This window comes from Cyanistes caeruleus, chromosome 4, assembly GCF_971803275.1.
Source record: "Cyanistes caeruleus chromosome 4, bCyaCae1.hap1.1, whole genome shotgun sequence".
Lineage (NCBI taxonomy): Eukaryota > Metazoa > Chordata > Aves > Passeriformes > Paridae > Cyanistes > Cyanistes caeruleus.
In genome coordinates, this window is record NC_141704.1 from 34,086,929 (window position 1) to 34,114,498 (window position 27,570).

Here is a 27,570-nt window from a genome sequence, read left to right on the forward strand (position 1 = left end):
GAGTTTTCTTGAGGAAAAAAGAATACAAGCAAATTCCCTAGAACCAAGAGACTTCCCATGCTCTCACCACTGGATTGAAGAGTTTTTTTCCCTGTCCAACTGCTTTCAGTGCAAGGATACCCACCAGAAAGGCTTTGTGTAATGACAGTGAAAATATAGGCAGGCTAATTTTAACACCTCCCACTGCTGCATCTCTGAAGAAAGCTGGATCCATCCTAAAGACAGTTTTTGAGATGCCCAGGATGCTGATGACAGCATAACAAGGAATAGCTCCCAAGAAAGTGCCAGGATTTGTTATTAGGATTTACAAGTTTTATCCTACCCCTCATTTTATACCCTCACTATCCCTGATACTAAAACTTTAAACCACATTAAATGTGAAACATCAATTGATAGAGCTGCTGACAGAATGAACCATTTCCAGAGAGTTTTGTCTGAAATCCTGTTGCTGAGAACTGTGGGTCTGAGTTCATTCTGCCTTTGGATCATAGTTCTACTTTGTGGCATTTCTCTGCTTGTTCTTCAGCAACCTCCAAGTCTTTGGTAAATCCCAAGATGTTGATATCCAGCAGCCCAAGAACCAGTAACACCCTAACAGCTTCAGTCCTCCTCAGCATGCAGATTCCTTACAGCTTGCATAAGGTAGAAGGAGCCACAATCTGCCTATTTACTCCTGTCAGTTTGGGAGGGAAGAAGCATGGTGTTTTGGGGCAGGTCATTGCAAACTACTGAATAAAGACAGTTTTCTGGGAAAGCAAAAGGTAAACATTGCCTCAGAGGAAGGGAGAGGATAACATGATGAGGGAAAAGAACTGGAGATAATGAAACACTGAAAATCTGCAGAAGAAAGGAAAAAAGATACCAAAAAAAAACCCCAAAAAACAAAGGAGAAGAACATGGAAGGCAGAGAGGAGGAAAGATAAGTGAACACAGTAGATTTCCCACTACTGACTTGCCCTTCAGCTTAGTAGATCTGTGTGTGGAAGCTCAGCTGGGGCTGGAACACCCATTCCAGATCACAGGTGATCTATTGCTCAAGATCTCAGTGCCTTACTGGGCCCCCAGCCAGACCCAAACCTGCTGTGCCCACTGGTGTGGACACTGACTTTCTGGATGGGATGTGAGTAGGATATGAAACCGCCCTGACAGTGTAGCTGGCCAAGTGGCCCAGACATAAGCTGGGGGATTCCTGCCAGGTGGTTAAGTGGCTAGGAAAGGGAGAGAAGAAAGCAAGGGGGAGTACTGGGTACCCTGGGATGAGAGGTAATGCAGGTAGTGCATGAGATTTTGTACAGATGGAAGGATGCTTGTGGGGTGAGTAGGAAATGACTGCCACCATCTCCTGATGTGCAAGTCCAAACTGCAAATAATACAAAGTTTGACTGCATTCAGTCTTAGGTAGTTTTTCCCTTTAGATCTTTCCTGCCCCTTTGAGATGGTCTCTCTTAACTTGCTAAAAGTCTCCTTTTAGGAGGTGCTAACAGCAAAGCATTAAGAAGAAGATAAAAAACCCAACACCACAAAAAGAGAAAGCCAGGAGGACTAAACCAAGACACAAAAACCCCCCAGCCCTGTTCCTCTGCTCCCTCTAGGAAAAACAAAAACAAAAACCAACAACAAAAAAAACCAACCCAAAAACAAACAAAACCGAACAAACACCTCCAGTGTGGTTTAGAGCGAGCACAGTTTGCTTTAGTTCCACTCTTATGAGAAAAATTAGCACAAGTAGCGGCCCCTTCGCATGGAGCGGTGGCAAGGCCCCTCCTTCCTCTACCAGAGCGGGGCTCTTCTCAGTAACGAAGAGAAGCTGCTTTCCAGGAAAGCGAAGGTACAGGGGCTGCCCAGAGCGCCGTGACCCAGCGCGGCTGCGGGGAGCCGGCTGCCGCGCCTTGCGGGCTGCCAGCCCCGGCACGGAGCGGCCGCGCTGCCGTGCCCGGAGGTGCTGCGTGTCCCGGGGGATGGATGGAGCGAGGGGAGCCGGAGCCAGCCGCGCACCGCGGGCTTTGAGCCTTCATGCCAGCTCGCAACACCCTCTGCTGCCGCGGCTTTCCCCCACGGCCGCCGCACAGCACGAGTTCTCACTTATTGCCAGCCCATGCCCCTGCTTCACTTGACGGAAGAAGACCCAGCAGAAAGCGACCTTCTAGGTTTTCGAACAAAGCATCAGGCTGCATAATCTGGAAGGTATTTAGGTCAGATTTAAGCAGCTGCAGTCTTTTATAACTGTAAAGCAAACCACTCCCTTACATCTGAATCAAACACCCTGGAGCAGTACAGGACAATCCGGGACAGGGGAAATGAGGTACCAGCCTTCTGCATTACTGGACTCAGGTGTGAGCTCCTTGAGGCTCTCTGGCCACATAAATCCATGATCACCCCAGGTAACTTCTCCCACCATTACTGCCCAAAAGACATGGAGGTGGAAGCTCAGTTAAGGATTTCATTGTATCCTTGAGGTCTGTTGCCTCTCCTTGTTATCCCACATTTTCAGGACATGTTACTGGAGGCTGCAATGGGTGAATCTTCCCCAAATCCTCCTGCTCAGAATCCTTCAACTGGAACATGTAGCCTCAGCCCTGCCCATGCTTTCCCAGATTTGTCCCCCCCACACTGGGATGGGTGGTGATGCTGAACCCCACTCACAGGACACAGGCACCGAGTTCACTCACTTCAGGCATTTTTCCAAAGCAGACAAAAACAGCCGGGAGAGGCTGTTTGCCAGGAGCAATCCAAGACAGAGATCCCATAGCAGAAAGGTCCTAAGTCATTGTTGGACCTAGAAACAGGGGCTTCCTCAGCTGAGGAAACCAAGCCTCCAGATGAAGTAAAACAATGTAAAATGCAAGGAGTATAGCTACAGACCATAATTTTGGGAGCGGTTGTAGCAAAAGCATTACAGGCTGGTACCATCTGATAGCAGTGTCTATTGCAGTAGACTAATTTCCAGACCACTCTGCTTTCCAGATGATCACAGGACAAAGAACTCTGTCACATTAATCATTGTTGTTTTGTTAAACATCCCATCTTCATTTAAAAACTACCAATGGTTGGAAAGCTGCCAGCACCCTAAGTAAACCACTGAAGTATTTAACTCCTTTCTCCATTATCAAATTATAATCTCTAGACTGTTTTTTGGGGGTTTTTTGTGCCATTGTTAGGCAGTGTGACAATTGGAGGAACAAAATTGCGAGGCTACATAGGTATACTAAAGCTTTGATCATGTTGGTCCTAAATGCTTCTCTCTCATAAAATGTCTTCCAACTCCTTAACAGGCCTTAAAGCTCTGCCAGGAAGCCTTTCTAACTTGTTCCCTTCCTCATTGAATCATAGCTGTCAAAACTGGGAATTCTTTCACACCAGTAATCACCTCCATGGAATTAGCAGACACAATATAATCTCCTGCAATATAATCTCATTACACCTGTTCCTCATTCCCTGCTTATACATCAGAAAATGGAATTAGCCTTTCTGACTGCACTGGGAGCTCACACTCAACTGCTGCTCCGCTGTGAGTCAGTCCTCTACCAGAGTCACTTCTTCCACAAACAGTGCTGCCCGATCAAATGTGTAGGTTGGGTTGAGTAACTCACCACTGGACTGTTTCTAAAACCCCCCTTACACACTCGTGTCAACTTTACTATTTTGTCACTTGCTATATAATCAATTCTCAGTCTGATTACTACCAAATGCATTAATTTGGTATCATTCCAGTATTTTAAAAATCAAAACACAGTGTAAGACTGTATCAGTTTCCTTGCTGGAGAGCTATTACTTCAGCAGCTTTTATGTTTGTCAGCCAAATCCATAACCCAAATCTATAACTTATATCTCCAAAAGTTCCCAAGTAGTTTTATAGATTCTTTTCCATAAACACATGAGACTTAGTGTTAACTAGAACTTTTCCCTTGTTTTTAAATGATCCTAGTATGTGCTATTTCCTTATTCTGTCTGAGGTCAACAAGGAACTGGTTGGCCTGTAATTACAAGTGTCACATTACTTATGGTTTTCACTATTATTTTGTTTCATTTCAGCCTATAGGGAATCTGCCAGATTTTCCAAGTGAAAGATGGTTAAGTCTGGACAAGAGCTGGAGAGAAACTTCTTCCCCTGCCACTTCATACATTAAAATAGGTTCATGCTGTAAAGGTGGGTATGGGTTTTGTAGAGAGATAGAGAGTAGCTCACCTCGCAAGTTAATCTAAACAGGCCCAGGGGATGAGAACCAGCAGAGACTCCTGAATCTGTCCCAAATATAACAGACTTTCTGATTGAGGAGGAAATGGAAAGCTGAGACTGGAAAGAGTTTATTTGTATGATGGGTGCTCATATATAATTTATATGCAATAAATGTTTCTAGCTATTTCATTAGTTTCAAATAAAGTGATACAAATGTGCACCACTTGGACCTGATGCATGGTGTGTGCCTGGGGCTGCTTCCAGCTGAATGGTGGCGACTCATGTGGGAATGATTTAACACCCCAGCAGCCCCACTATCCAAATTATGCTGCAGGTTAATCCCTGAAGTAGATGCACTCCACTTTTTCAACCACTCATTGCTTGGCTTAAAACAAAGATTTCCATTTAAATTATCATATTGGCCTCAGACGGTGATGGGTAAAGAGCCAGCATCTCTTTGTCTCTCCCACCTTCAGCACAGCTGGAGAGCTCTGGAACAACTGAGTTTAGCTCAGTTGGTTACAGCATGATGCCAATAAACGAGGGGCATAACAGGTCTGGAGCAAGGGGGAGAAACCAATTTAAGCCATCACAGCATTTTTTTTTGCACTTAACAAGTAAGCAATTTTTTCAATCAGATATTCACATAAATTAAATTCAGCAAGTAATTAGGGAAAACCAAAGAAGAAGTGCACCAAACAAGGTACCTGAATGAGTCTGTTGCTGTTAAGCAGAGCACAGAGATAATGGGATAATATCCCACCCCAACTCTTCCCACCTGGGGAGCTCATTTAAACTCTTGAGACTACCTGGGACCATCTCCAAGGCAAGAAAGATTTGTAGACGGAGCTCAAACTAACTGCTGTGAGCCAGCATGTTGGAGCTGCTTGCATGATAACATGCTTGCCTGTGATCGCTTTTCCTGTCTACTATAGATTGCAGCATATGCTCACAATATGGGGCTTTATATAGAGGTGTGTCCTCTATATATCCTCTGAAAGAAATCAGTTAAGCTAGCAATAGCATGCTTTTTTATTTTTATTTTTATTTGTATAACCGCAGAAAAGAAATTGGGGTACAGGATTATTACTAATAAATCAACATAAATAGATCAATATGTCAGTACTTCAGTGCTTGAATCCAACCAGCTATGGGGAATTTGTCCCCTGGTAGCAATCAATCTGCTGTACTTAAAGTTTCCTCACCAGATCTGCAGCTAGCACAAACTGATCAATGCTGTTCCAAGTCAGCGGAGCATAACAAGTTTGCATGTCCCAGTGTTCACCCTTGCAGGTCTCCTGCTACTTTGCAAGGACACAGTGATTAAATTAACCTTTTACTAAGCACATGGGATATATCACAGTAACTCACAGTTCTTTATTCAAAACCAGCCTTTCTTACCACCAGTTCCAGTGCAGCCCAGCCAAGGCCTCAGCACCTTTCCAGGCAGAGTCTAGTTTGTTCCTCCATGAGCAGCAATCCCACTGCAGTGGCCTGTGGCACTTACTAGAAGTAGATGCGGCCAAATAAATTCTGTGAGCCATCCGAATTCTGCTGTGAATCCTGCATAGGGCCCTCCCCTTGGGGGGTTTTCCAAGCTGTGCTGGAGGAGATATGCAGTCTTATAAAGTGTTGTGCTGCTCTTTTAGAGGGGTGAGTAGCATTGCTAGAGAAGGTATGAGGGACCTGGAGGAGCTCAACAATCTGGCTTTGGCTAACAGGGTGACAGTCCTGCCACTGAGGGGAGGGTACAGAGCACATCCCAGTGCAATCTTCTCCACTTGGACTATCTGAAATCACCTATTCCAAATCATTTCTGTGAGGAAATTTTCTGTTCTCTTCAGGCAGCTGCTGATGGAGCCTCTTACCAGAAGATATTTAGGATGCAGGTCATAGGAGTCCAACATCATTAGAGAACGCATTATTTCCACCTGAGTCCACGAATAATCTCTGTGACCCAAAGCAACGAGAGCCCAGATCCTACTGGCTGCTGGAATAGGGGAGAGAGCCCAGTATGGTGTCCAAGACCTCGGGATGGTGATGCATATACCACCAGGGCAAACATTTACAGACTAATTACAGATCCCAGAATTATCCCAAACAAGGTTTGTGCCCAATAACTGGTACTAGGTAGAAGTCAGGGCTGACAGGTAAACAATTTGGGTAACTACCACCTACCTTCAAGGTGTCCAGAGCTTCTGCCTTGCAACAAGCTCTGTGGAACCAGCTGCAGCATGTAGCTCTCAGAGGATGTTGCTGGTGGGTACAAATTCCTGGAGGTGAAGTCCCCCATGCCCCAAGCACAGGTGGTAGCCAAGGCCTGGGGATAATCTGTGGTGGGCTTTCATGGCTGGCTGGACAATGAGCCCACCTTCAGTGGGCTCATTTCACTGCTCCATAGAAGTGGGTCTGGCTCATGAGTGGCAATGGATTTTTCTGGCCATGACCTGTTGTCCCACCAACCACTGGAGTGTGTGCCAACAGACCACATAACTTCTCATGGCACAGGGTCCTCTTCCTCAAAAGTCATACCATAGACTGAAGAACCACAAGCCTAGCAGCAGCCAGGCTGCCTAACAATTACAGTGCCGTCTGGTGGCTTGTTGAGGAGTAATTCCAGGAATTCACAAGAGGGCCCTTCCTTCAGTTAGAAGCAGCAGCTATTTGATTATTGATCATTATTATGGAGTGCATTTTACAAATCTGTTCTGCCAAGCTGTCTCTTGCTTTTTGACTTTTGTAATCAGCCACCCACCTCTGACAGTTTAAGAGAGAAGCTGTAGAAGTTACTGTGGCCTCTCTCCTTCTGCAAGGCTCCTCAGTCCTTGTAGTCTGTTTTCCTGCTCCTCCAGTATGGACGCCGAAGAAAAAACAAGGCTCTGGACACTTTGCAAACCTGTAAAAATTCATGTTCTGATTTCCTTTCTAATGGCTCACATGGAGAGGAGGCTGCAAGCTACACAGCTCTCCTGTTTCTTCTCAGTGATGGGTGTCCAAGGTTACGTTTCAACTGCCGTGGTGCAGAGCCCATTTTGCCAGGATGAGGCAGAGCTAGGCAAGAGAAATAGACCTCTAAGCTTCTACACTGGTTTCTTCCAAGCTTTTTAGGCTGTTCTGAAAATATATTGTGTAATTTAGGAGACTGATGTGCTGAACTGAGCATAGGGCTTTCAGTTACCAATATAAAAATGATTCCCTAAGAACATACATTCATTCTGCTTCCTTCAACTGTTCCAGCAAGGGGTCCCCCTGCTCACAGTGTGATTTGACTTTGCCTCCTTTGACCGCAGAGTCCTTGACTGAAGAGGAATGGCTGTGGTCCGCATTAGGCCTAGCAGACTGACTGCTGGACAGAATGAGAGGTACCAGCAAGCAGCCATACTCGGGTATTTGCTTCCTTGAAACTTGGTCTGTGCGGACATCACCTTTTTGGGCAATTCATGAGGCAAACTGTATAGAAACCTCTCCATCGGAGAGGGGTTTGTTTTCGCAGAAGAGGAGTGGAGTGGCTGAGGGAGTGCTGTCTGCTGTGTATCTGTGGCAGCATGGCCCTGTAGTAGAGTCAGTTCACTGCGATGGGTCACAGTATGGGAGGGCGACTCTTGTCCCTGAAGCAACATGATTTCAGCAAGTGTTAGGAGTTCAGAAGAGTCTCTCTATCAAAGAGTGACAGAAGTGCAGTGTTAGTGTCAAGCACTGGGCCTGTTTGATGTCAATATGAAGCTCCTGGGTCACAGTTAAAACATGTCACACTGTGTCACCACAGTACAGGCAGTTTCCATCATCAGTAATGTGTCTTGTGGAGGTAGTCAAGGATGCAGCCATACCTCCTTGATTTCGACCCCTCAGAGATTCCCATCATGCCCAGGAGCTTGTTCGCAGCTCCAGACCCCATACCCATCGCTAAGTTCCCGTTCTTCTTACTGAGCCCGAAGCAGACAGAGGCGGGGGCGGAGGCCGGGCGCCCCAGGGAGGCGGGCAGCGGGGCGGTGCAGCCGGCCCGGCCCGCCCTGCCACCGCCTCTGCTCAGCCGGCCCGGCCGCACGGAGCGGTAGGAGGGGGCCGGGGCGCTACGGGAGGGAGGTGAGGGGAGACGGGGCTGGGTCGGCCGTGGCGCTCCGGGGGCTGCTCTCGGCGTCGGGCGGGGGTCGGTCCCCGGACAGCCCTTCCCTGGAGCCGGGAGCAGGACCGGGAGCAGGACCGGGAGCAGGCGCTTCAGGGCGCCCCGAGGCGAAGGCCCGGGTGTAGCGGCGCTTCCTGCCCGCCCGGGGAGGCCTCACCCCAGGCCCGGGGGACCCCAGGGCCGGAGCCCCGCTGGGCCCAGGAAGGACTGACTGGGGAGGCCCATCAGGCTATGTCAGGAGCCCAGGCCCTCAGGATAGGGCAGGTCCATGGTCACACCATGGAAAGTCAGCCCACGGTTGTTTGGCAAGATCTGGCCCAGCGAGGGCAGCTGGGATCAGGCACAGCCCCGTGATCAGCAGGCAGGGCCACGGTTCCTGGGGCGACGGCGCTGCTGATGGAGACCGGCACTCCGGCAGCCCTGCTGCGGCTGGTCCTGGGCCGAGCTTAAACACACTCGGGGGAACCCCAGGCTTGGCTGATTGGGACCATCAGGGCCCTGACAGCAGCCTACCCCTTGTGTCCTCACTCCCTAGAGAGGTACGGGCTCAGGAGGGACTTGCTGTATTGTGATTTAATTGCTGTGTGGTCTTAGAGGGCTATTTAAGGGAGCAGATATGCAGGGTAAGTCACTTGGAAGGGGATATATGACATGAGAGACTTGGAGATAGGGATAGTCAGGTTTCCCGTGGCTTGGGGATAAAAGGGAAATGTTTAAACCACCGTTGGAGGGTTGCCAGAGGCTGGGTTCACTCAGGAGCTGGCGCTTGAGCAAGGGTTTCTGATTGCCAGGTGGATGAAATGGTTTGAGGTCGAGCAAGTGCCTGGTAGGTGTGGCTCCGTATCCCATGCCAAGACCCCTGGCCCTGAGGGGTGCACAGGCGGGTGGCAGGTGCACAGGTGGGTGCTGTGCAGGACAGAGCCAGCTGCTCTCGCAAATGTGCCAACCAATTGTGCAAAAGAGAAGCACCAAGGTAAAAGGGGACAAGGTGGTAACAGTCTAATGCTGGAGGCAGCATCCTTATTCCCCAAACTGTCTTTTTGGTACAGGACAGGTGCATGGTTGACTGCAGCTAGCTAGGGGAATTCTACATGGTTCCCTCTTGCCAGATCTCCTGCGCCTTCTGGTTGAGTTGCAGCTGCTGCAGAGACAGAAAGAAGGCTTTCTCCTCCTGCATAGGGAAACCTTATTTCTTCCTAGGAGCATAGCTAGTACGTGCTGGGAGGAGGATTCCCCAAACAGGCAGCTTGGGATGTTGAATGGGGAGCTATAAATCAGCAAGCTGCTAATTAAGACCACAGGAGACTGGTGAGTTACTAAAGACCTGTATTACTCTTTTCAGAGCTCTAGACCATTAACAAGACCCCTGGGACCTGCTCCAACTACGTGACTCTCCAAGGACATCACCCTGTTTTGGGCATGTTCTCAGAGCTGAAGTTCCCTGTGCCCTGGGGACATGTGGCAGCCAAGGCCTGGGGACCCTCGGAGGGGCACCCTGTGCTGTGTCTGCATGGCTGGTTGGACAATGCCAACACCTTTGACAAGCTCATTCCATTGCTCCCCAGAGGTAGGTCTGGCTCATCCAGATGGCTTGTGTTGTGCGGCCGGGCTGCACATCTGATACTCTTTCCCTTTCAGGTTGTTATTATGTGGCAATGGATTTTTCTGGCCATGGTTTGTCATCCCACCGACCTGCAGGCTGCCCCTACCATTTCCTAGATTATGTGACGGATGTGCGCCGGGTAGCAGCAGGTGGGTAGTTGAAGGAACCCTTGAGGGGGTGCTGTATTGGTCCTGCTCCTTCCAACAAGCAAGCAGCACTTACTGCCAGGAAAGGAATCGGTTCCCCCTGCTTCTCAGTTTGATGTAAACCAGTGCTTTGTGACTGAATAAGCATCCCCCTTTCTCACTGTTTTGGGAAAGGAAGAAGCTGTAAGCCCTGGGTGTTTCTGTAGTGTTTCTATACTAAAAAAAAAAAAGCAGTAGTGGTACAGTGGGAGTGGGAGATAGTTTTGCCAGACTGGCTTTTTGTAAGCAGTCAGTGACCCCCTAACCAGTGTTAGGACGAAGTTGGAAACTTCTGGTTCTCCCTGATGGCAGTTTGCTACTTGCTTTAGTATCATACTGAGAAATCTGAAAGTCAGTGTCTTGTAACAACCCCTGATGTAACTGTCCATTTGTATACTTGGCATGTGTGGTTTTACATCCCCCCTTCAGTACACAAAAGAGCATCTAGAAGCTCTCAGATGTTCCCATCTTTCAGTGAGGTATATTTCAGATGGGCAGCACTGATAAAGCTGTATTTGCCTGTAAACCTCCCAGAGTGCCCTAAAAATGGACTGAAGAGCCTGATGTGCTAAATGGTGCAGAAAGCTTTCACTTGGAATCATACTTCCCTCAGTGTAGCAGACCTGGCTCTGTGTCTTCACACATCTTGCAGAATGCCCTGCAGCAGGATGCTCTGTCAAGGTTTCTCTCTTCCACCAGATGCTACCCAGTCAGGCTCTTCTGCTTCTTGCCAGTCTCAGGTCTGGCAGTGAATGGGACTTTGCTGGAGTTTGTTTGACATACAGAGAGAGCTTGAGACCTGAATGACTTAACTACCACGGAAATGAGGTGGTGAATGCTCTTTTTCTTCAAAACCGGCCTACTTAGCTGCTTAGTTTCTGGATTAAGAAGAGAATGTAGCAGTGTGAAAGCCCTCCTGGGAGAAAGGGCCCCTGTCGATGGAGTAGCAGCAAGATGTTGCTGCTCTGGTTTCTAATGTAGCACTATCTGCTTTTCTCTGTTGCCATTTAGCCTTGCAGTGGAGACGGTTCACTCTCATGGGTCACAGTATGGGTAAGTGTCTCCAGTCCTTGCAAGTGGTGAGACTAACAGAAATCAGTAGATAATTAACTTCCAAGACATGCTGTTAGGAGCTGGGTTGGAATATTTATTACATTATGCCAAGTCCGAGTTTCCTGCATGAGTGATTCAAAAATCTGTGCCCATGTTTGAAATGCCTGTTTTCAAGATCCTGTAGTATAGACAGTGGTAAGTAACTCTTGCTGTGAGCATTTCCCCCACTCACGGGAGGGAACAGAGATTAGCAAAAAGGCGTGGTCTACACGGGAGAATTCACAGCAGGCCTTCCTCCCTGGTCCCTACAAAGCCTGGAAACAGACAGCCCATTTGGTGGGCTATAAAGCTGGCTGAGGGGAACTGGACTCTAGGATCCATCTCTTTGAGGTCTGGAGTATGATTTGATTTTGCCACAATTTGGAGTTTGCTCCCCAGGGCTGCTCTGGTCACAGCTAACAGGACCTGCACACCAAGGCATTTTAAACAGTAACTCCTCCTTGGCCTTTGCTGCTTGTGGGATGTGGGAATGGCTCAAGTTGGGGAATACAGCAGGTCAGCAGCCCTGGTCTCTCTCTGCCTGTTGCAGGCTGGGAGAGCTCTCCTCTATGCTGGGGTTTTATCCCATGATACAATGCACATTTTTATTTCTGAGGCACCTCCCGCTGTGGGGAAGGTGAATTTCTGTTACCAGGGGCTGTTCTGTGCATTACTGAGCACCCTTTTCTCCTTTGCAGGTGGGGCTGTGGCAGGAATGGTGAGTAAAGCATAATTTCTTCATGGGGTTGTGGTTTCTGCAGCTGCAACAACAAATGGGATAGGAATGAAGGGACAGACCTGGATCTCAGGGGAGGAGAGGCTCTTCCCTGACCTCTCTCCTATAGAGTAGGATAAAGACATCACTCGGTGCTCAGCTTTTCGTTCTGTTATTGTTTCATCTCTCCTCAGTTCTGTTTCCTTTATCCTGAGATGGTGGACAAGCTGATCCTGCTGGAAAGTCTTGGCTTTCTTCTAGCTCCAGAGGTTAGATCTCATGTGTCCTTCCCTTCACTTTTTAAAAATACAAAAATAGATGCTTTTTTTCTTTCCCTCACTTGTTCAGAGAAATCACTGATGTGACCACTTCCTGGTAGGTCACCCAAGTCCCTTGTTGCACAGACTGAAGTCTGTCCTTAGGGTGGCCCTTGGGGCACACTTGGTAGAGATCCACATCTTGTAGTCCCTTAGCACTGAAATTTGCTTGTCTGTGCCAAGCCCTTGTACAAAGGAAACTGGAACCTCTGTCCAGGCAACTGCCAGCTGAGGTTATCTTTTTGCCAACAGCTTGTTGGATGACCTGGGTACAAGATTGGTGGATTTCTTTTTCTGTTCCTGGCAGCTCATAAAGCTACATTTCCAACTTGCCATCATTGCTACCAGGTACTGGAGCTTTTGTTGGCAGTAGTGGGACAGAAGCCATAGGTTAGAGACAAAAAATACCAGAGGAGAGTTGTCCTTGTAATAAAGAATTGGGTAAATAAAAATTCGGAATAAGAAGTTTAAATAAAGTATGTATAATTATAACTAAATGTAAGTATGGAATAAGGAATTCTCCTCCCGGTCGAGATAGAATTCCTTTTCCAAAAACCACGAATTGCAAAAGAACCCCCCCCAGATAACAGGTTTCAGCAGACTCATCAACTCGGAGGAAAAGACAGGACACAGGCCATCACAGAAACAAAAGAACCAGCCTAAAAGTCTACCTCCAGAGAAAGGCAACGCCCGGCCGATTTCGGCCGGAGACCATCAAGCAAGACAAAAGGGGACGAGCCCCAGGAAGATGGTCGTTGCCAGAATCGAACACCACACCTGCCAAACCCATACTACAGAAACTCAATCAAGAAAGACAAAGAAGAGACTACTCCTCTGGGATATCCATCGACACCAGCCCGGATCTCTCAATCCCGCTGTGATGAAATATGTTAAAATACATACAGACTCACTTTACATTTGAGGAGACTCTGCCCGGATACTTACTGACTCAATGTTCTAGGCCAGGAAATCCATTCACCCGACAATCAGGGACATTTGGTGAATGGAAACTGGTTGGAATTCTAGCCTGGGGACATAAAATCCCTATAAAAACCCAGGCCATGGGACCCTCAGACGTGGATTTGGGAGCACCTATACCTTGCGTATAGACCCTGTCCACCCAGCGCTGCGCTGTCCATTTATTGTGGTTTTTTTCCTCACTGTTTGTTGCTTTATTAATTTATAATAAATTAATCTTTGTTAATCTTTAATTTGCCGTTGCATTTATAACAGATTGGTGCCGTGACTCGGATCGGAAGAAACTGTGGGAGAATCTCGCTGTCCAGGGGGGTACCCCCGCTGATTTCAGCGGCCTGGGGAGCAGAGACCCTCCGCAGTTCGCTCCGATTGCCGAACCAAATTTAGGCTGAGGAAAAACCATAATAAAGAGGAACGGATCCAGAGAGCTCGGGAAGGCAGGAGCCTTCGGGAAAGCCGCGGCTTGGTAGCTCATAAAAAGTCATACGTGCACGAAGACGCCCTCGCAGGAAAATTGCTGTAAGTACTGTGAGGTTGAGCGGGTGATCGGGCGAGTTTGTGAGAGACGTGACCTGGTCACGAAGCGAGTGTGGACTTCAAGGCCGCGTTTCCATCCTCCCGCGAGGGAATTGGCCGGCCGCGAAGGAAGCGATTCTGTGTGAAAGTGTCTCTCTTTCCTTACTCGTAAAGCCTGAGGCTAAAGGGAGTCTCAGGGGACCGATCAAAGGGGGCTGAGAGAGGAAGGGACGTCCAGTCGAGCTCTGGAACTGGTAAACTCTCTCAGCCAAAAGATTTAGAAAGTCGGAACATCGAGAAAACCCCGGTACAGCTAACCGAGAGGTAAGTATTGGTGCGATCTAGGACTTTCAGACGAAGAAAAAGACGAACACAACGCAGAGCAGGTAAGAATCGTAAGAAAATGGGACAGAGAAAAAGTAAAACGCAGAAACTAGATAACGAGAAAAGTCCATCAGAAGAATCAAAGCAAATGCTAGACATCCCACCAGAGAGTCCTTTAGGGTGGATGTTGAGAAATTGGGAAATTTGTCCCGAGAGACGAGAAAAATCAAAGGCAAAAATGATTTACTACTGTGCCGAGATCTGGGGAGGACAAGAATTGAGAAAATGTCTCACTTGGCCAGTATTGGGAACATTTGATAAATAGACGTGCAGGGAATTACTCGCACACGTAGAGAAAAAGGTCTCGCCAGACGGCGAGGAGAAAGAGTATGCCAAACTCTGGTTAAATACCAGAGTGCGGCTGTTTCCAGTGAAACAGAAAAATGAACATAAGACAGAGACCTGGGAACCCCTGGATCACTTACCCCCTCCGTACCGCGGGCCAGTAGAGCCTCCGGTGATGGACCAAGTAGTACCATCAGCACCCGAGGGTTCCATGGGGCAACTAGCAGAGGCACGCTCCCCTCAACCACCGGGAGTAGTGCCAGAAACCCTCACTACCCCCCCACCTGCAGAAAACCCAGCCACCGCACCCTCTTTGGAGTCGGTGTTGACGCAAGGATGGGGCTTACCCCCTCCACAAATCCCGGTCCGGCCACCACAGCTGGGACCACCGAAAGTATCCGAAGGGAACCCTCTGAGTCACTTAGCTGCGGCAGACATCCCGCCAGCAATGAGGGGAAACCCTCCCGCAAACTCCAGTTCCCCTCCTGCAAGCAGGACTCGGTGGAAATCAAAAATAGGGAATGGAGAATGGGGAGAGACAGAAAATGGGCATCGAATGTTCCCTCTCAGGGAAGTGCCAACCGCCCCCGGAGTAATTGGATTTGTAAACGTGCCCCTTAACTCAGGGGATGTACGAGCGTTCAAAAAAGAAATGGGGCGACTGCTAGATGACCCATTTGGAGTGGCCGAAAGATTAGACGATTTTCTAGGGAGTAGTATTTACACCTACGAAGATCTCATGGCCATCCTGAGATCCCTGTTTAGCCAGGAAGAGAGAGAGATGATTAAACAGGCGGGCATCAGGGATTGGGAAAGGCGGCACCCGCAGGGAACACCCGGTGACCAAAAGTGGCCGAGCGTAAGCCCGAGTTGGAGTGCCCAGACCGAAGAAGGGAGAAGAAGCATGATGGATTTGAGGAATATCATCGTGCAAGGAATAAGAGAGGCGGTCCCCAGAGGACAGAACATTAGCAAAGTATTTGGGGAATGTCAGAGAAAAGAGGAATCCCCTACCGAATGGGTAGAAAGGCTGCGGAGAAGTCTGCAAATTTATTCCGGGACTGATCCCAGTTCTCCGGTGGGGGAGGTCCTGCTGAAAACGCAGTTTGTGGCTAAATCATGGGAGGACATTAGGAAGAAATTGGAGAAAATTGATGGATGGCAGGAGAAGAGTCTCCAAGAGCTTCTAAGGGAAGCTCAGAAGGTTTATATGAGGAGAGAAGACGAAAAACAGAAACTTCAAGCCAAAATATTAGTGGCTGCAGTAAAAGAAGTTCAAAAACACGAACAGAAACAGGGAAAGCCGATACCTAAAAAACAAAAAGGATCCCAAAAGGAGGAAACTCCTCCTCGAAAGGATCCTCCTGAGTGCTTCTACTGTAAGAAAGTAGGACACATAAAAAAGGATTGCAGGAAACGAATAAAAGATGAACAAATATTTAAAGAAGATTAGGGGGGTCTTGGGCTCTTCCAAATGGGGACAGTAACAGCAAAGGAGCCCTTGATAAAATTGAAGGTAGGTCCCCACCGCCAGGAAATGAGTTTCCTGGTTGATACCGGGGCTGAGAGAAGCACCCTGCAGAAATTGCCTATAGGGTGTGAAACGAGTAAAGAAAAAGTAATTGTAATTGGCGCAAAAGGAGATCCATTCAAAGTCTCGGTAATCAAGGAGGTGGAAATCGAGTCAGAAAATAAGATATGTTTAGGAAATTTGTTGCTTGTAGAAGAAGCCGACTACAACCTATTGGGAAGAGATATGATTATAGCTTTAGGAATAAATATCATTGTGAAAAATTCAGAATTAGTAGTGAAGGTGTTGCATTTAACTTCAAAAGATGAAAAAGAAATTGACCCCCGAGTATGGCACTCAAAGGGGGAAGTGGGAAAATTAGATATTGCTCCCATCAAAATTGAAATTGAGAATCCAGAGAATCCGATAAGGATCCGACAATACCCCATCCCCGCCGAAGGGAGGAAGGGTTTGAAATTAATAATTGACGAGCTGCTTAAAGGAGGCACGCTCGAGCCCTGCATGTCCCCACATAACACCCCCATCCTGGCAGTAAAGAAAGCCGATGAGAACTTCCGATTGGTTCAGGACTTGAGAGCTGTAAATGCTAGAACCCGAACCAGGTTTCCGGTAGTAGCAAATCCTTACACTTTACTAAACAGACTCTCACCAGAGGATGTATGGTATAGTGTAATTGATTTAAAAGATGCTTTCTGGACATGTCCTCTAGATGAAGGGAGTAGGGATTTTTTCGCTTTCCAGTGGGAGGACCCAGATACCAATCGAAATCAGCAATTGCGGTGGACGGTCCTTCCACAAGGATTCGTTGAATCTCCGAACTTGTTCGGACAAGCCTTAGAGCAGCTACTCACCCAATTCACTCCAGAGGAAGGGACAAAACTGTTACAATATGTAGACGATTTGCTAATCGCCGGGATCACGGAAGAGCAGGTGAAGAAATGTACCATTTCCCTGCTGAATTTTCTGGGACAAAAGGGGTTGAAAGTGTCTAAATCCAAGCTGCAATTCACTGAGCCCGAAGTAAAATATCTCGGACATTGGATATCACAAGGGAAAAAGAAATTAGATCCCGAGAGGGTGATGGGAATCCTTGAACTTCCTGCCCCACAAACCAAGAGACAAATTAGGCAAGTTTTAGGGCTCATGGGATATTGCAGACAGTGGATTGAGGGATACAGTGAAAAGGTGAAATTTCTGTATGAAAGGTTAAATACAGATCGATTAAAATGGACAGGGCAAGACGAAATTAAATTTCAAGAACTAAAGAATGCCCTTGTCACTGCTCCAGTTTTAACATTACCAGACATCAGAAAAGAGTTTCAACTGTTTGTCGACATAAGTGGACAAACAGCACAAGGAGTTTTAACCCAGGAATGGGCAGAAAAGAAGAAACCTATAGGGTTTTTGTCCAAAATCCTAGATCCAGTCAGTCGGGGCTGGCCCACGTGTCTGCAAGCAATTGTGGCAGTAGCACTGTTGGTTGGGGAAGCCAAAAAGGTAACGTTTGGAGCTCCCCTGATAGTTTATACTCCACATGATGTAAGAAATATCTTACAACAAAAAGCGGAGAAATGGTTGACCGATTCAAGGCTTCTGAAATATGAAGCCATGTTAATCAGTTCGCCAGGATTGGAATTAAGGACAACCTCTGCACAAAACCCTGCGCAATTTTTGTACGGGGAACCAACGGGAAAGCTACTACATAATTGTATTGAAACAGTGGAATTACAAACTAGAGTAAGACCCGATCTGGAGGATCAGGAATTGGAAGGAGGAGAAAAATGGTTTATCGATGGTTCCTCGAGAATGATGGAGGGAAAACGTAAATCGGGTTATGCCATCATAAATGGTATAACAGGACAGACTGTAGAATCGGGTCCCCTAAAAGCAAATTGGTCAGCACAGGCTTGTGAACTTTTTGCTCTCCTAAAAGCCCTCAAAGGCTTGAAGGGAAAAAGGGGAACCATCTATACCGATTCAAGATATGCATTTGGGATAGTACATACCTTCGGGAAAATTTGGGAAGAAAGGGGTCTGATCAACACTAAAGGAAAAGGATTGGTACATGAAGAAATAATTAGACAAATTTTAGAAGCAGTCAGGGAGCCACTGGAGATATCTGTGGTTCATGTAAAAGGACACCAGACCGGACGACAATTCCATACAAGGGGAAACAATTTAGCAGATAAAGAGGCGAAAAGAGCGGCATTGTTAACCGTAAGTATTTCTGAGCTAGTCCCAAGGGAACCCCCAGAGGTTTCAGTGCTTCCTTCAGAAAAGGAGCAGGAAGACTTCAAAAAGGTAGGGGGACATTTCAAAGAGGGTAAATGGTGGTTACCTGACGGGAGGGAGTTGGTCCCGAAGGGAATAGCAAAAGGGATACTCAAAAGACTACATGCACAAACCCATTGGGGAACCAGGGCATTGGCTGAACAATTTTTAAAATTCTTCGGGTGTAAGGGAATCTTCGAGCTTGCAAAACAAGAGGTACAGGGATGTGTGATATGCCAAAAGGTAAACAGAGCGAATTTTCGGCAAACCAATTGGGGAGGTCGGCCAATCTCATATCGACCATTCGAAAGAATCCAAGTGGATTTCACGGAATTACCGAAAATTGGCAGAAATAAATATTTATTGGTTATAGTAGATAAATTGACACATTGGGTAGAGGCCTTTCCCAGAGCTAAGGCCACGGCTCAAACAGTGTCTAAAATTCTACTGGAGGAAATAATTCCTAGGTATGGTATTGTAGACCATATTGATTCGGATCAGGGTACACATTTCACCTCGAAAATTATCAAACAGTTGTCCGATGCGTTAGGGATCAGATGGCAATATCATACTCCTTGGCACCCTCAGAGCTCGGGGCAAGTGGAAAGAATGAATCAGACATTGAAGTCACAAATATCCAAATTGACAATTGAAACAAAAATGTCCTGGGTCAAATGTCTCCCCTTGGCATTGTTGAATATAAGAACCATGCCGAACTCAGAAACAGGACTATCCCCCTTTGAAATGTTGTATGGAATGCCGTACAAGCATGGTATGCCGGTTGAACATCCTCAAACAGAGGATGTTCAACTCCAACCTTATCTCATTTCTATAAATAAAAACTTACAGGAGTTAAGGAGAAGAGGATTGATTCCTCAAAGCAGCACGTTGGGATTTCCGATCCACCAAATTCAACCAGGGGACAAGGTACTGATCAAAGTGTGGAAAGAGCAACCCCTCAGTCCCCACTGGGAAGGACCATTCCTCGTCCTCCTGACTACAGACACCGCGGTTCGCACAGCTGAAAAGGGCTGGACACACTCTTCCCGAGTGAAGAAAGTTTCGGTTCGCGACTCCCCCGAGTGGAAAATTGTAACCCCTCCGGGAGATTTGAAAATCAGGCTTCAGCGGAACAACCAATGAGCAACGAAGACAGGATAAGTTGCACCAATTTTGAATGTTATTGTTTTCCTTTTGTACATTTTAAGTGTGCATATTGTAAACAAACGTGGGTGACTCATTGTTTGGGAGGGCAAAAACCGAAAGGGTTGTGTGCCGCGTGTTACAAAGAGGAATTAGAACAGACCAACCTTTTTCTAGCACTTGCTACCCGGGTGGGTATCTTGGAACTCGACTCTCCTGAGTGGTTCCGATTTTTTCAAAAAGGATTACGAGGCCATTTGGACTGTAAGGCGGAACCTCTAATAATAGAGTGCCGCCGGAACGTAAAAGTACCGTGCAGGAGCGGCACGATCAAGGCATCTCGGTGGGCAACCTTTAAAAGGAGGTTTGCCATCAGAACGTCAAGGGCCCCTGAAGACAGTCCTTGCTGCCGAGAAGATGGTTATCCCCGCCGTATGTTCCTATACGGGCGGAGGGAATGGCAGAGGGATGCGATTGTGGGGAATCCTGACGATCCTGAACCTAGCCATGTGCTGGACCGAGAGAACGGGCCCCGAGGCGCCTCCGGGGACAACCTCCCTGGGGAAGTGTGAGCAGTGCCCAACTGTCTCGCGAACCGAGCCATGGATTGCCTGCCCTCCGGAGTTGCACGCAGGAGAATGTTGGGCAAACGGTACCCAAATGGACCTGTGTAAGCTGGAAGGAAAAATTTGGTGCTCCACCCCGGGGATAGGTACTGGAAAAAGGCAACCCCATAACACAGGAGAAAAAGAGGTCCAAGCGACCCACCTACGAAATAAGAGAGACATAGGAGGGGTTTCCCCAATCTCGGTCTGCGGGCAGTGTAATAAAACTGTCTGGATTGGAGGAAAGAAACAGTCAACGTTCATTGCGTACCACAGAGTCAACCCCTTGTGTTACAATAAAGCAAACTTAAAATATTGTGCCATGGGGGGGAAATTGTACTGGGAAGGGAAGAACCTGAAACATGAAACAAAAGTGTCATTCAGTAATGAACCGATAGTTTTAGATTTACTGAAAAATGACGATGATAGAGTGTGTCTGCAGTTTGATCAGGTGATCTGTTTCGCAAAAGACGAGGATGGTTCAGACCCCGAAAATAAAATAAAACAATTAACTCTTGAACTAAAAAGGCAGGAAATGGAAAATAAGAAAAAAAGACTCGAACAGGAGAGGTTAAACTCTCTCAGTGAACAATACGAACAACTAGAAAAACAATACGATAATTGGAAGCTACCTAGCCCTAATCAGAATCTATTCATAGATCTGATGCAGGAAATAGCTACCGAATTGGGATTGACTAACTGTTGGATATGTGGTGGCCTGAAATCAGCCGAAAGATGGCCATGGAAGGGAGAAGGATTAACCCCAGAACAATTACTTAAGTGGACAGGATTAAAATTATCCAAAACAACCCGGCGACCAGAGGGGTGGGTAATTGACAAGAGGATCATTGGAACTTTTTGTGTCAGTCGGGAAGGAAGGGAATTCACCGAGCTAGTTGGTTACACCCCGTGTGTAAAAACTCTCTCGGTAAATTCAGATAAAAAGACAAAAATTTGGCAGCCGGAATCACCCGAGGGCTATTGGAGCCAATCTCGGGAAAATAATTGCGAATGGATAGATCTAATTGGTCTATGTTGGAACAAACAGGACGGGGCAAATCCCTTCCATGCCTTTCTTGGCCTGAGGGAATATTGGGAGGACCCGGCAAAACTTAACAGAGATTGGAAGGCACCGGATGGGATTTACTGGATATGCGGGAAAAAAGCATACAGTGAATTGCCCAGAAATTGGAAAGGGTCATGCACACTCGGAATAATTCGGCCTTTCTTCTTTACACTACCTAAAGATGAAAGCAGGTCTTTAGGTGCTCCCCTCTTTGAAACCCTAGCCCGACAAAAGAGGGAATTGAAACGAGAACTACCAATAGCCGGAGGTAACCACCAGTGGAAGGGGGAGGAATGGCCCGCCGAAAGGATCATACAATATTATGGACCGGCAACATGGGCAAATGATGGCAGCTGGGGATACAGGACCCCAATCTACCTCCTTAATCGGCTCATTCGGTTACAGGCTGTGGTAGAAGTTGTTTCAAATCACACTTCAGAAGCCCTGGAACTCCTAGCAAAACAACAATCTCAGATGAGAGCTTTTGTCTACCAAAACAGACTCGCTCTCGACTATTTGCTAGCTGAGGAGGGAGGAGTGTGTGGCAGATATAACGAGTCAGAGTGTTGCATGGAGATAGATGACTTCGGAGAAACTATAAAGGGTCTAGCCGCTGAAATAAAGAAAGTAGCCCATGTACCCGTCCAGAAGTGGAATTCGATTCTCCAAGCCTCTTGGTGGGATCAAATTTTTGGGCAAGGGGCATGGTGGAAAAAGCTAGTATTCTTTATAGGATGTTCTATTGCCGGAGTCATCTTCCTACCCTGCCTGATTCCTTGTCTGATCAGACTGATACATTCTGTCGTTCAAGGAATGCAGATTGCCTCTCTCCCAATAGACCCAGAAAAGGCACAGGGAAACACTACCCTTCTTTCAAAAATCATGAAGTTAGAGGAAGAAAAAGAGAATAGAAATGCGGTTAAGGCATTGAGGGAATTTGAAAATAAACATATGTTGTCCACAGAAAATATAGAAGAATTAGACCAAGGGGAAAACGACATTATTTAACCTGATATTCCTCTGAAAAAGTATGAAAACACGAATTTTTAATGTGTTCAAATTATTAGGTGGGGGACTGTAATAAAGAATTGGGTAAATAAAAATTCGGAATAAGAAGTTTAAATAAAGTATGTATAATTATAACTAAATGTAAGTATGGAATAAGGAATTCTCCTCCCGGTCGAGATAGAATTCCTTTTCCAAAAACCACGAATTGCAAAAGAACCCCCCCCAGATAACAGGTTTCAGCAGACTCATCAACTCGGAGGAAAAGACAGGACACAGGCCATCACAGAAACAAAAGAACCAGCCTAAAAGTCTACCTCCAGAGAAAGGCAACGCCCGGCCGATTTCGGCCGGAGACCATCAAGCAAGACAAAAGGGGACGAGCCCCAGGAAGATGGTCGTTGCCAGAATCGAACACCACACCTGCCAAACCCATACTACAGAAACTCAATCAAGAAAGACAAAGAAGAGACTACTCCTCTGGGATATCCATCGACACCAGCCCGGATCTCTCAATCCCGCTGTGATGAAATATGTTAAAATACATACAGACTCACTTTACATTTGAGGAGACTCTGCCCGGATACTTACTGACTCAATGTTCTAGGCCAGGAAATCCATTCACCCGACAATCAGGGACATTTGGTGAATGGAAACTGGTTGGAATTCTAGCCTGGGGACATAAAATCCCTATAAAAACCCAGGCCATGGGACCCTCAGACGTGGATTTGGGAGCACCTATACCTTGCGTATAGACCCTGTCCACCCAGCGCTGCGCTGTCCATTTATTGTGGTTTTTTTCCTCACTGTTTGTTGCTTTATTAATTTATAATAAATTAATCTTTGTTAATCTTTAATTTGCCGTTGCATTTATAACATCCTCAACTTGGAAGTGAGGTAGGAAGGGTTAGAAAAGATAGCAAGGATAAAAAATTATTAAGTTCATTACAGCAGTATTGATGTTCCCTTTCTCCCAGAAATGGACATTTTTAGTAAGATACCCATAACTGGTACCACTTCTGAGGGATGTTGAAGGGTGAAATTCCCTCTTGTACTCTCCAATAAGGGGAAAAAGCATTCAGAAGAAAGGGTTACTCCTCTTCCCTACCTCTCTGTGTTTCAGGACACTGAGGAATGGCTGAAATCAAAACGGAAGGTGATTGACAGACTACTGAGTCTGGAAGCAAAGCAGCAAACTCCCAAAGCACGGAGCCCCGAAGCAGCACTGCAGAGGTGGGTTCCCATCCATCCTCTTTATTTACTGCCTGCCCTCATCTCAACAGAGTTACAGCTGCACAAATGAGAAAGGAAAATTGTCCCTGCATTTCACCTTTCAAGTCCTCTTCTGGAATCCCAGCAAGACCTTTTGCTTCTGCTGCCAGAAGCTGATGCTTCTTCCCGCTTCTTTCTGAAGCAGCTTGAGAGCTCACTGTCGCCTTGTCATGCCATTTTTGCTTCACATCCTCCCTTTTCCCAGCATCACAATCTCTCTGCCATGTCTCCCTCAGGCTTTTAGAAGCAAACAGCCATCTGACAGCAGAGGGTGGGGCAATCCTGCTGCAGCGAGGAGCAACTGAGACACCCGCTGGTAAGGGGCTGTGTGATGCTGGGCCACTGCTGGGTGTGGGAATGGACTGATGCCAACAAGCCATTGTCTTCTGCAGGGTACAGGGTGCCCTAGCTACAGATTTACGCAGCCTGAATGGGATCAATTAAGTCTGGAGGCAGAGTTCTCCATTCCCAGCAAGTGGGTTTGGTGTTCAAATCCTAGAACTGCTAAACAAAAGAAATTTAAAAAAGGAGAAATCTGTATCAGTCCTATTCCTCACATCTCAAAGTCTTGGGCAGACCCCAGAAGCAAATTAAAACAGAACAACTCCTGCTCCTATGAAACATGAAAACATTTTGTTTTTTCTTTCCAGGGCTGGTGTATAACAGAGACATGAGAGCCCGTACGGTGAGCACTGCTCTTCTGATGTGCCCCCTTGCTACTTTGGAGCCCTGAGCCTACAGAACATCTAAAGAGAGGATGCCTGCTCACTGAGCTAGGCCCTGCCTCCACCCAGCCACTTACTTTCTGCTTTCTTAATTCCCATGTGTCCTTTAAATTATGCTTTTAAAAGAGTCTGCACTTGATCATGGATTCAGCTTACAGAGTCACTGGAAAATGTTACCATTTGTTTTTTTAGAAGTTCCTCTGCCCCAGGGCCTCCTGGCCACATTTTCCTGCTGTTATAACTCTTCAGGCAGCAGATGGATGGGTGCTTTCTGTCAGCTTCTTTGTCAGGTGACCTGAATAAGAAGGGGAGTGGAGCAAAGTCCTTAGGTTTGGTATTTTGATAGTTTTGTGCCACTTTTGAGCAAACAGGGCTTCGTCTACCTGTGCTACTGCCAGGATATGGAAGCCAGGGTAATGTACTCTCTCCTTTTTAGTAAAAGGATTTTTAAAGCTTTTCTCCATGAGATCATTCCCATATGTGCTGCAGCTCAGCAGGCAATGTTGTTGGCAGCCCTGAAACACAGCTGGACAGAAGGAGCCTTTGCAGAGCCAGCTACTTCTTTGTGCAGCCTGGATGCTTGTCATGTCCCAGCATGGAAGCTTCAGCTACTTCTACCTTCAGAACCACTTGTGCAGGAGGGCTTGGAGAGGCCCCTGCCCCCAACTGCTGTCCCTGACCTTTGAAACTTTCCCTCTCTTTGCACCTGCAGCAGAGTCGAGAGTTCTTCACAGTGGAGCAGTGTGTGAAACTCCTGCAGAAGATCCAGGACCGTGTTCTCATCATCGTGTGAGTGAGGCACAAACCACACCAACCCTTGATGTCTCTCAGTGGAAGGAATGAAGGCTAGGAAGGAGTCCTCCACTACCCCTTCCTCTGCACCAGTCATCCAGACTTTTGGCCAGCTAGGGTAACAGTACAACTTCAAATGTGAGAAGTATTTGCCAGTTCCTCACCACTGCCCTGAGTTGGGCAGGCTCCTGGAGAAGGCAGAGAGCAACTGGAACATCCACCCAGCCTGGCACTCTGCTTTCAGTCTGGGACTCCCTGGTAGAAGGCTGACTGAGGATACAGTCCTGCCCCATCTTCCCTATGCTTCACAATTCCACCTCACAACTTCCCATTCCTTGGCACTACAGCAAGGGACCATCCTGGCAACTACATGACCCTCCACAGCACCACCCATACTTGCTATCCTCCTGACCTGACTATTCAAGTCAGCAACCCAGCCTGCCCCCTTCTCCAGGCCCAAAAACCTCTTGCCTGAGCAAACAGGTGAAACTACAGCAGTCTCCATCTCTTCCAACTGCTCTTGAAGTCCCTGGTCTGACTGAGCTCCTGCAAGCTTTTTTGTGTGGCACCTGGAGCAAGCAGCTTTGGGGACACGGCCAGTGCCTTGCACAGAGTCCGACAAGCTGTTAAGCTGTCTGGGTGCACAGCTTGTTCTGTGAGTTGTCCTCTGCCTTTTCCCATCTACTTGGAGGGCAAGATGTGCAGGGCTCTTGGCTGCCTTGGCTGGTGGGGTGCTGTTAAAAGATTGTCTAGAAAACAGGAGGAAGTGCTAGGAGTTCTAGGAAGTTTCTAGGAGAGAAAAGAGGTGCAGTTTTGGCTTCCCTGACCTGTTTTAGTATCATAAGAGGTTCAGGTTATTCCTGCTTGTCCAGAAATGTAACATCATGACGAGCTCAAGTCCTCTGGGCCATAGAAATGCCTTTGAGCCTGGGATGTCCCCTTGTCCCATCACCAGCACAGGAGACAGCATCATCAGCTCTGCGGGAGATCTAATGCTGACTTCAGGGCAACTGCCCTGGTAGCTCCCTCTCCAAGCAGGACATAACCTGGTTAAATAAGCAGCAAAGAGAGGCAGAAGGGACTGAAGGGAGATATGGAAACTCTAAGGAAGGAAAAAGTAAAGAGCACTAAGCGGAACAGGAAGGGAATGATACTCTCAGACCAGTTACAAAGCCAGCCCAGGCAGGACAATATTTAGCCAGTCTCCACTCTGATACCACTAGGCAGTCACCCAAGGTTTTACAGAGTCTGATAGAAAATAGCTGCTTAGCCAAGCTGTGTGGTGCATTCTAACTACCACGTATGACCCTGCCACCCACCTTTTAGCAGCAGCCTGGAAAGAGCAGTTGGGTCTGTCACCCTACTGTCTTGCAGACACCACTTCTGCCCAGGACAGCCACAAAGACAAATGGAGGCAACACTGGGTGCTGTACTGAGCCTCACTGTTGTTTTTCAGATCACAAGATGGACTCTTGGTACCACACAACCTACCCAGCAGAAATCACTTTGTGAAAGCTCTGCAGGAGGCATTTGAGTCTACCCTCAAAGAGGTGAGAGCAAACTTCATCCTTGCATCTTGATTTGCCACCAGCCTGGGAACAGCAGCTGGGAAGCAACTGACCTTGGTGGGCACCATCCACTAGGTGATTTGTCTAGAACAGCACAGCCCTTGCATGGGGTGGAGAGGGGTGAAATGGGGGGAGAAAGACAACTTTGTCCTTGCTGCCTAAGTCCCAAGTAAGTACTGCCCTCTGGACCCAGCTCTTCCCTGGTTTTCCCATCTCTGTCCTGCCTCACTTGCCCTGTCCCTTCCTATGAGTGTTATAAAGCAAGCAGTGTGTACCTGAGGGAACACTTTCCTGGTCCACATGTTGTGTCCTTTCCCTCCAGCACATCCAGTTAGCAGAAGTGCCTGGAAGTCATTTTGTGCACCTGAACGAGCCCAAGATGGTATCTGGGATCATCAGCAACTTCCTGACATCACAGAACACCAGGGCCAGACTTTAGGAAGCCCTCACAACTGCAGCAGTCCAGGAGGATTGGGAGCTAACAAGCAAGCTCCAGATTTATCACCATTCCTACCTCGCATCCAACATCGGATTGTGATAATCTTTCCTATGCTTAGCTCACTGCAGGGTGGAAGCAGGTGTGCCAGGGGTTCTCTGAAGGAGAGCTGAACAAAGTACCTCATTTGCCAAAGGGAGAAGGAATCCTTGCTCTGCTTCCAGCTCTGTGAGTACAGGGATGGAGGCCTGGAGTTGCCTTCCCCTTGGCTTACTCCAAACTTGCACCCTGAAATGGAGCAAACACAGGCAGAGGCATCCTCTGTGACAGCAGCAGCAGCTTTGGCACTGCAAGAGAGGTGACTCATCTTGCCTCCTCCCTGCGGATGGTGCAGACAGGCTGCTCCTAGGATTTAACCTGCTGAAAAACAAGGAAAGTGTTCTGCTTCTCTTCTTACTTCCATAGATGCATGCGCTCAGAGGGCCTCGGTGTCTCTGTTCCACTGTGAGAGCTACTGTCTTTTTTAAGAATCAGCTTAAATAAGAGCTCACCTGTGCAGAGAAGGCCATTTTAATGAATGCTAGAGAATGTCCTTATCCTCTAGCTGAAGCAGCTGGGAGAACTACAAATTATGGAAACGTTGGCAGAGATGATTTCTGTCCTAAATAAAGATTAATGTTCTAATGTTAAGTATTGTCTTCTTGACACTACAGAAGAACAAACCTCCTTTCAGGCCATTCACCCAAGCAGCTAAAATGCATCTTGGGAGGCAGCAATTTTT

The 27,570-nt window shown here is 47.3% G+C and overlaps 2 protein-coding genes and 1 long non-coding RNA gene across 5 annotated transcripts in view; 1 reads left to right on the forward strand and 2 right to left on the reverse strand.

The window, feature by feature from the left end:
• The window catches only part of LOC111934292 (suppressor of cytokine signaling 1-like), a 25,183-nt gene extending 16,757 nt beyond the window's left edge, over positions 1-8,426 (reverse strand). Inside the window, exon 1 of the mRNA XM_023934299.2 lies at positions 6,356-8,426. The gene's annotated coding sequence lies outside the window, so the exon portion shown is untranslated. The remainder of the gene's footprint in view (positions 1-6,355) is intronic.
• SERHL2 (serine hydrolase like 2) lies at positions 8,146-27,479 on the forward strand. Of its 3 annotated transcripts, none has more exons than XM_086887547.1 (12): positions 8,146-8,228; positions 9,643-9,867; positions 9,939-10,052; positions 11,100-11,141; positions 11,879-11,898; positions 12,090-12,164; positions 23,120-23,229; positions 23,505-23,584; positions 23,919-23,953; positions 24,706-24,782; positions 26,242-26,335; positions 26,676-27,479. In XM_086887547.1, the coding sequence occupies exons 2-12, from the start codon at positions 9,720-9,722 to the stop codon at positions 26,790-26,792; spliced, it is 912 nt and encodes a 303-aa protein (XP_086743673.1). In that variant the 5' UTR covers positions 8,146-8,228; positions 9,643-9,719; the 3' UTR covers positions 26,793-27,479. The 3 variants fall into 3 exon arrangements, with proteins under 3 accessions (XP_086743673.1, XP_086743674.1, XP_023790053.1); XM_086887548.1 differs by having other exon boundaries at positions 8,161-8,260; XM_023934285.2 differs by lacking the exon at positions 8,146-8,228 and adding an exon at positions 8,430-8,839.
• Positions 11,215-27,077, reverse strand: LOC147653551 (uncharacterized). The gene is made up of 3 exons (XR_015286422.1): positions 24,171-27,077; positions 22,874-23,772; positions 11,215-12,635 (listed from the first exon to the last, which is right to left on the reverse strand). It is a non-coding gene; the product is annotated as an uncharacterized LOC147653551 (long non-coding RNA).
• Positions 27,480-27,570: the final 91 nt, after the last annotated feature.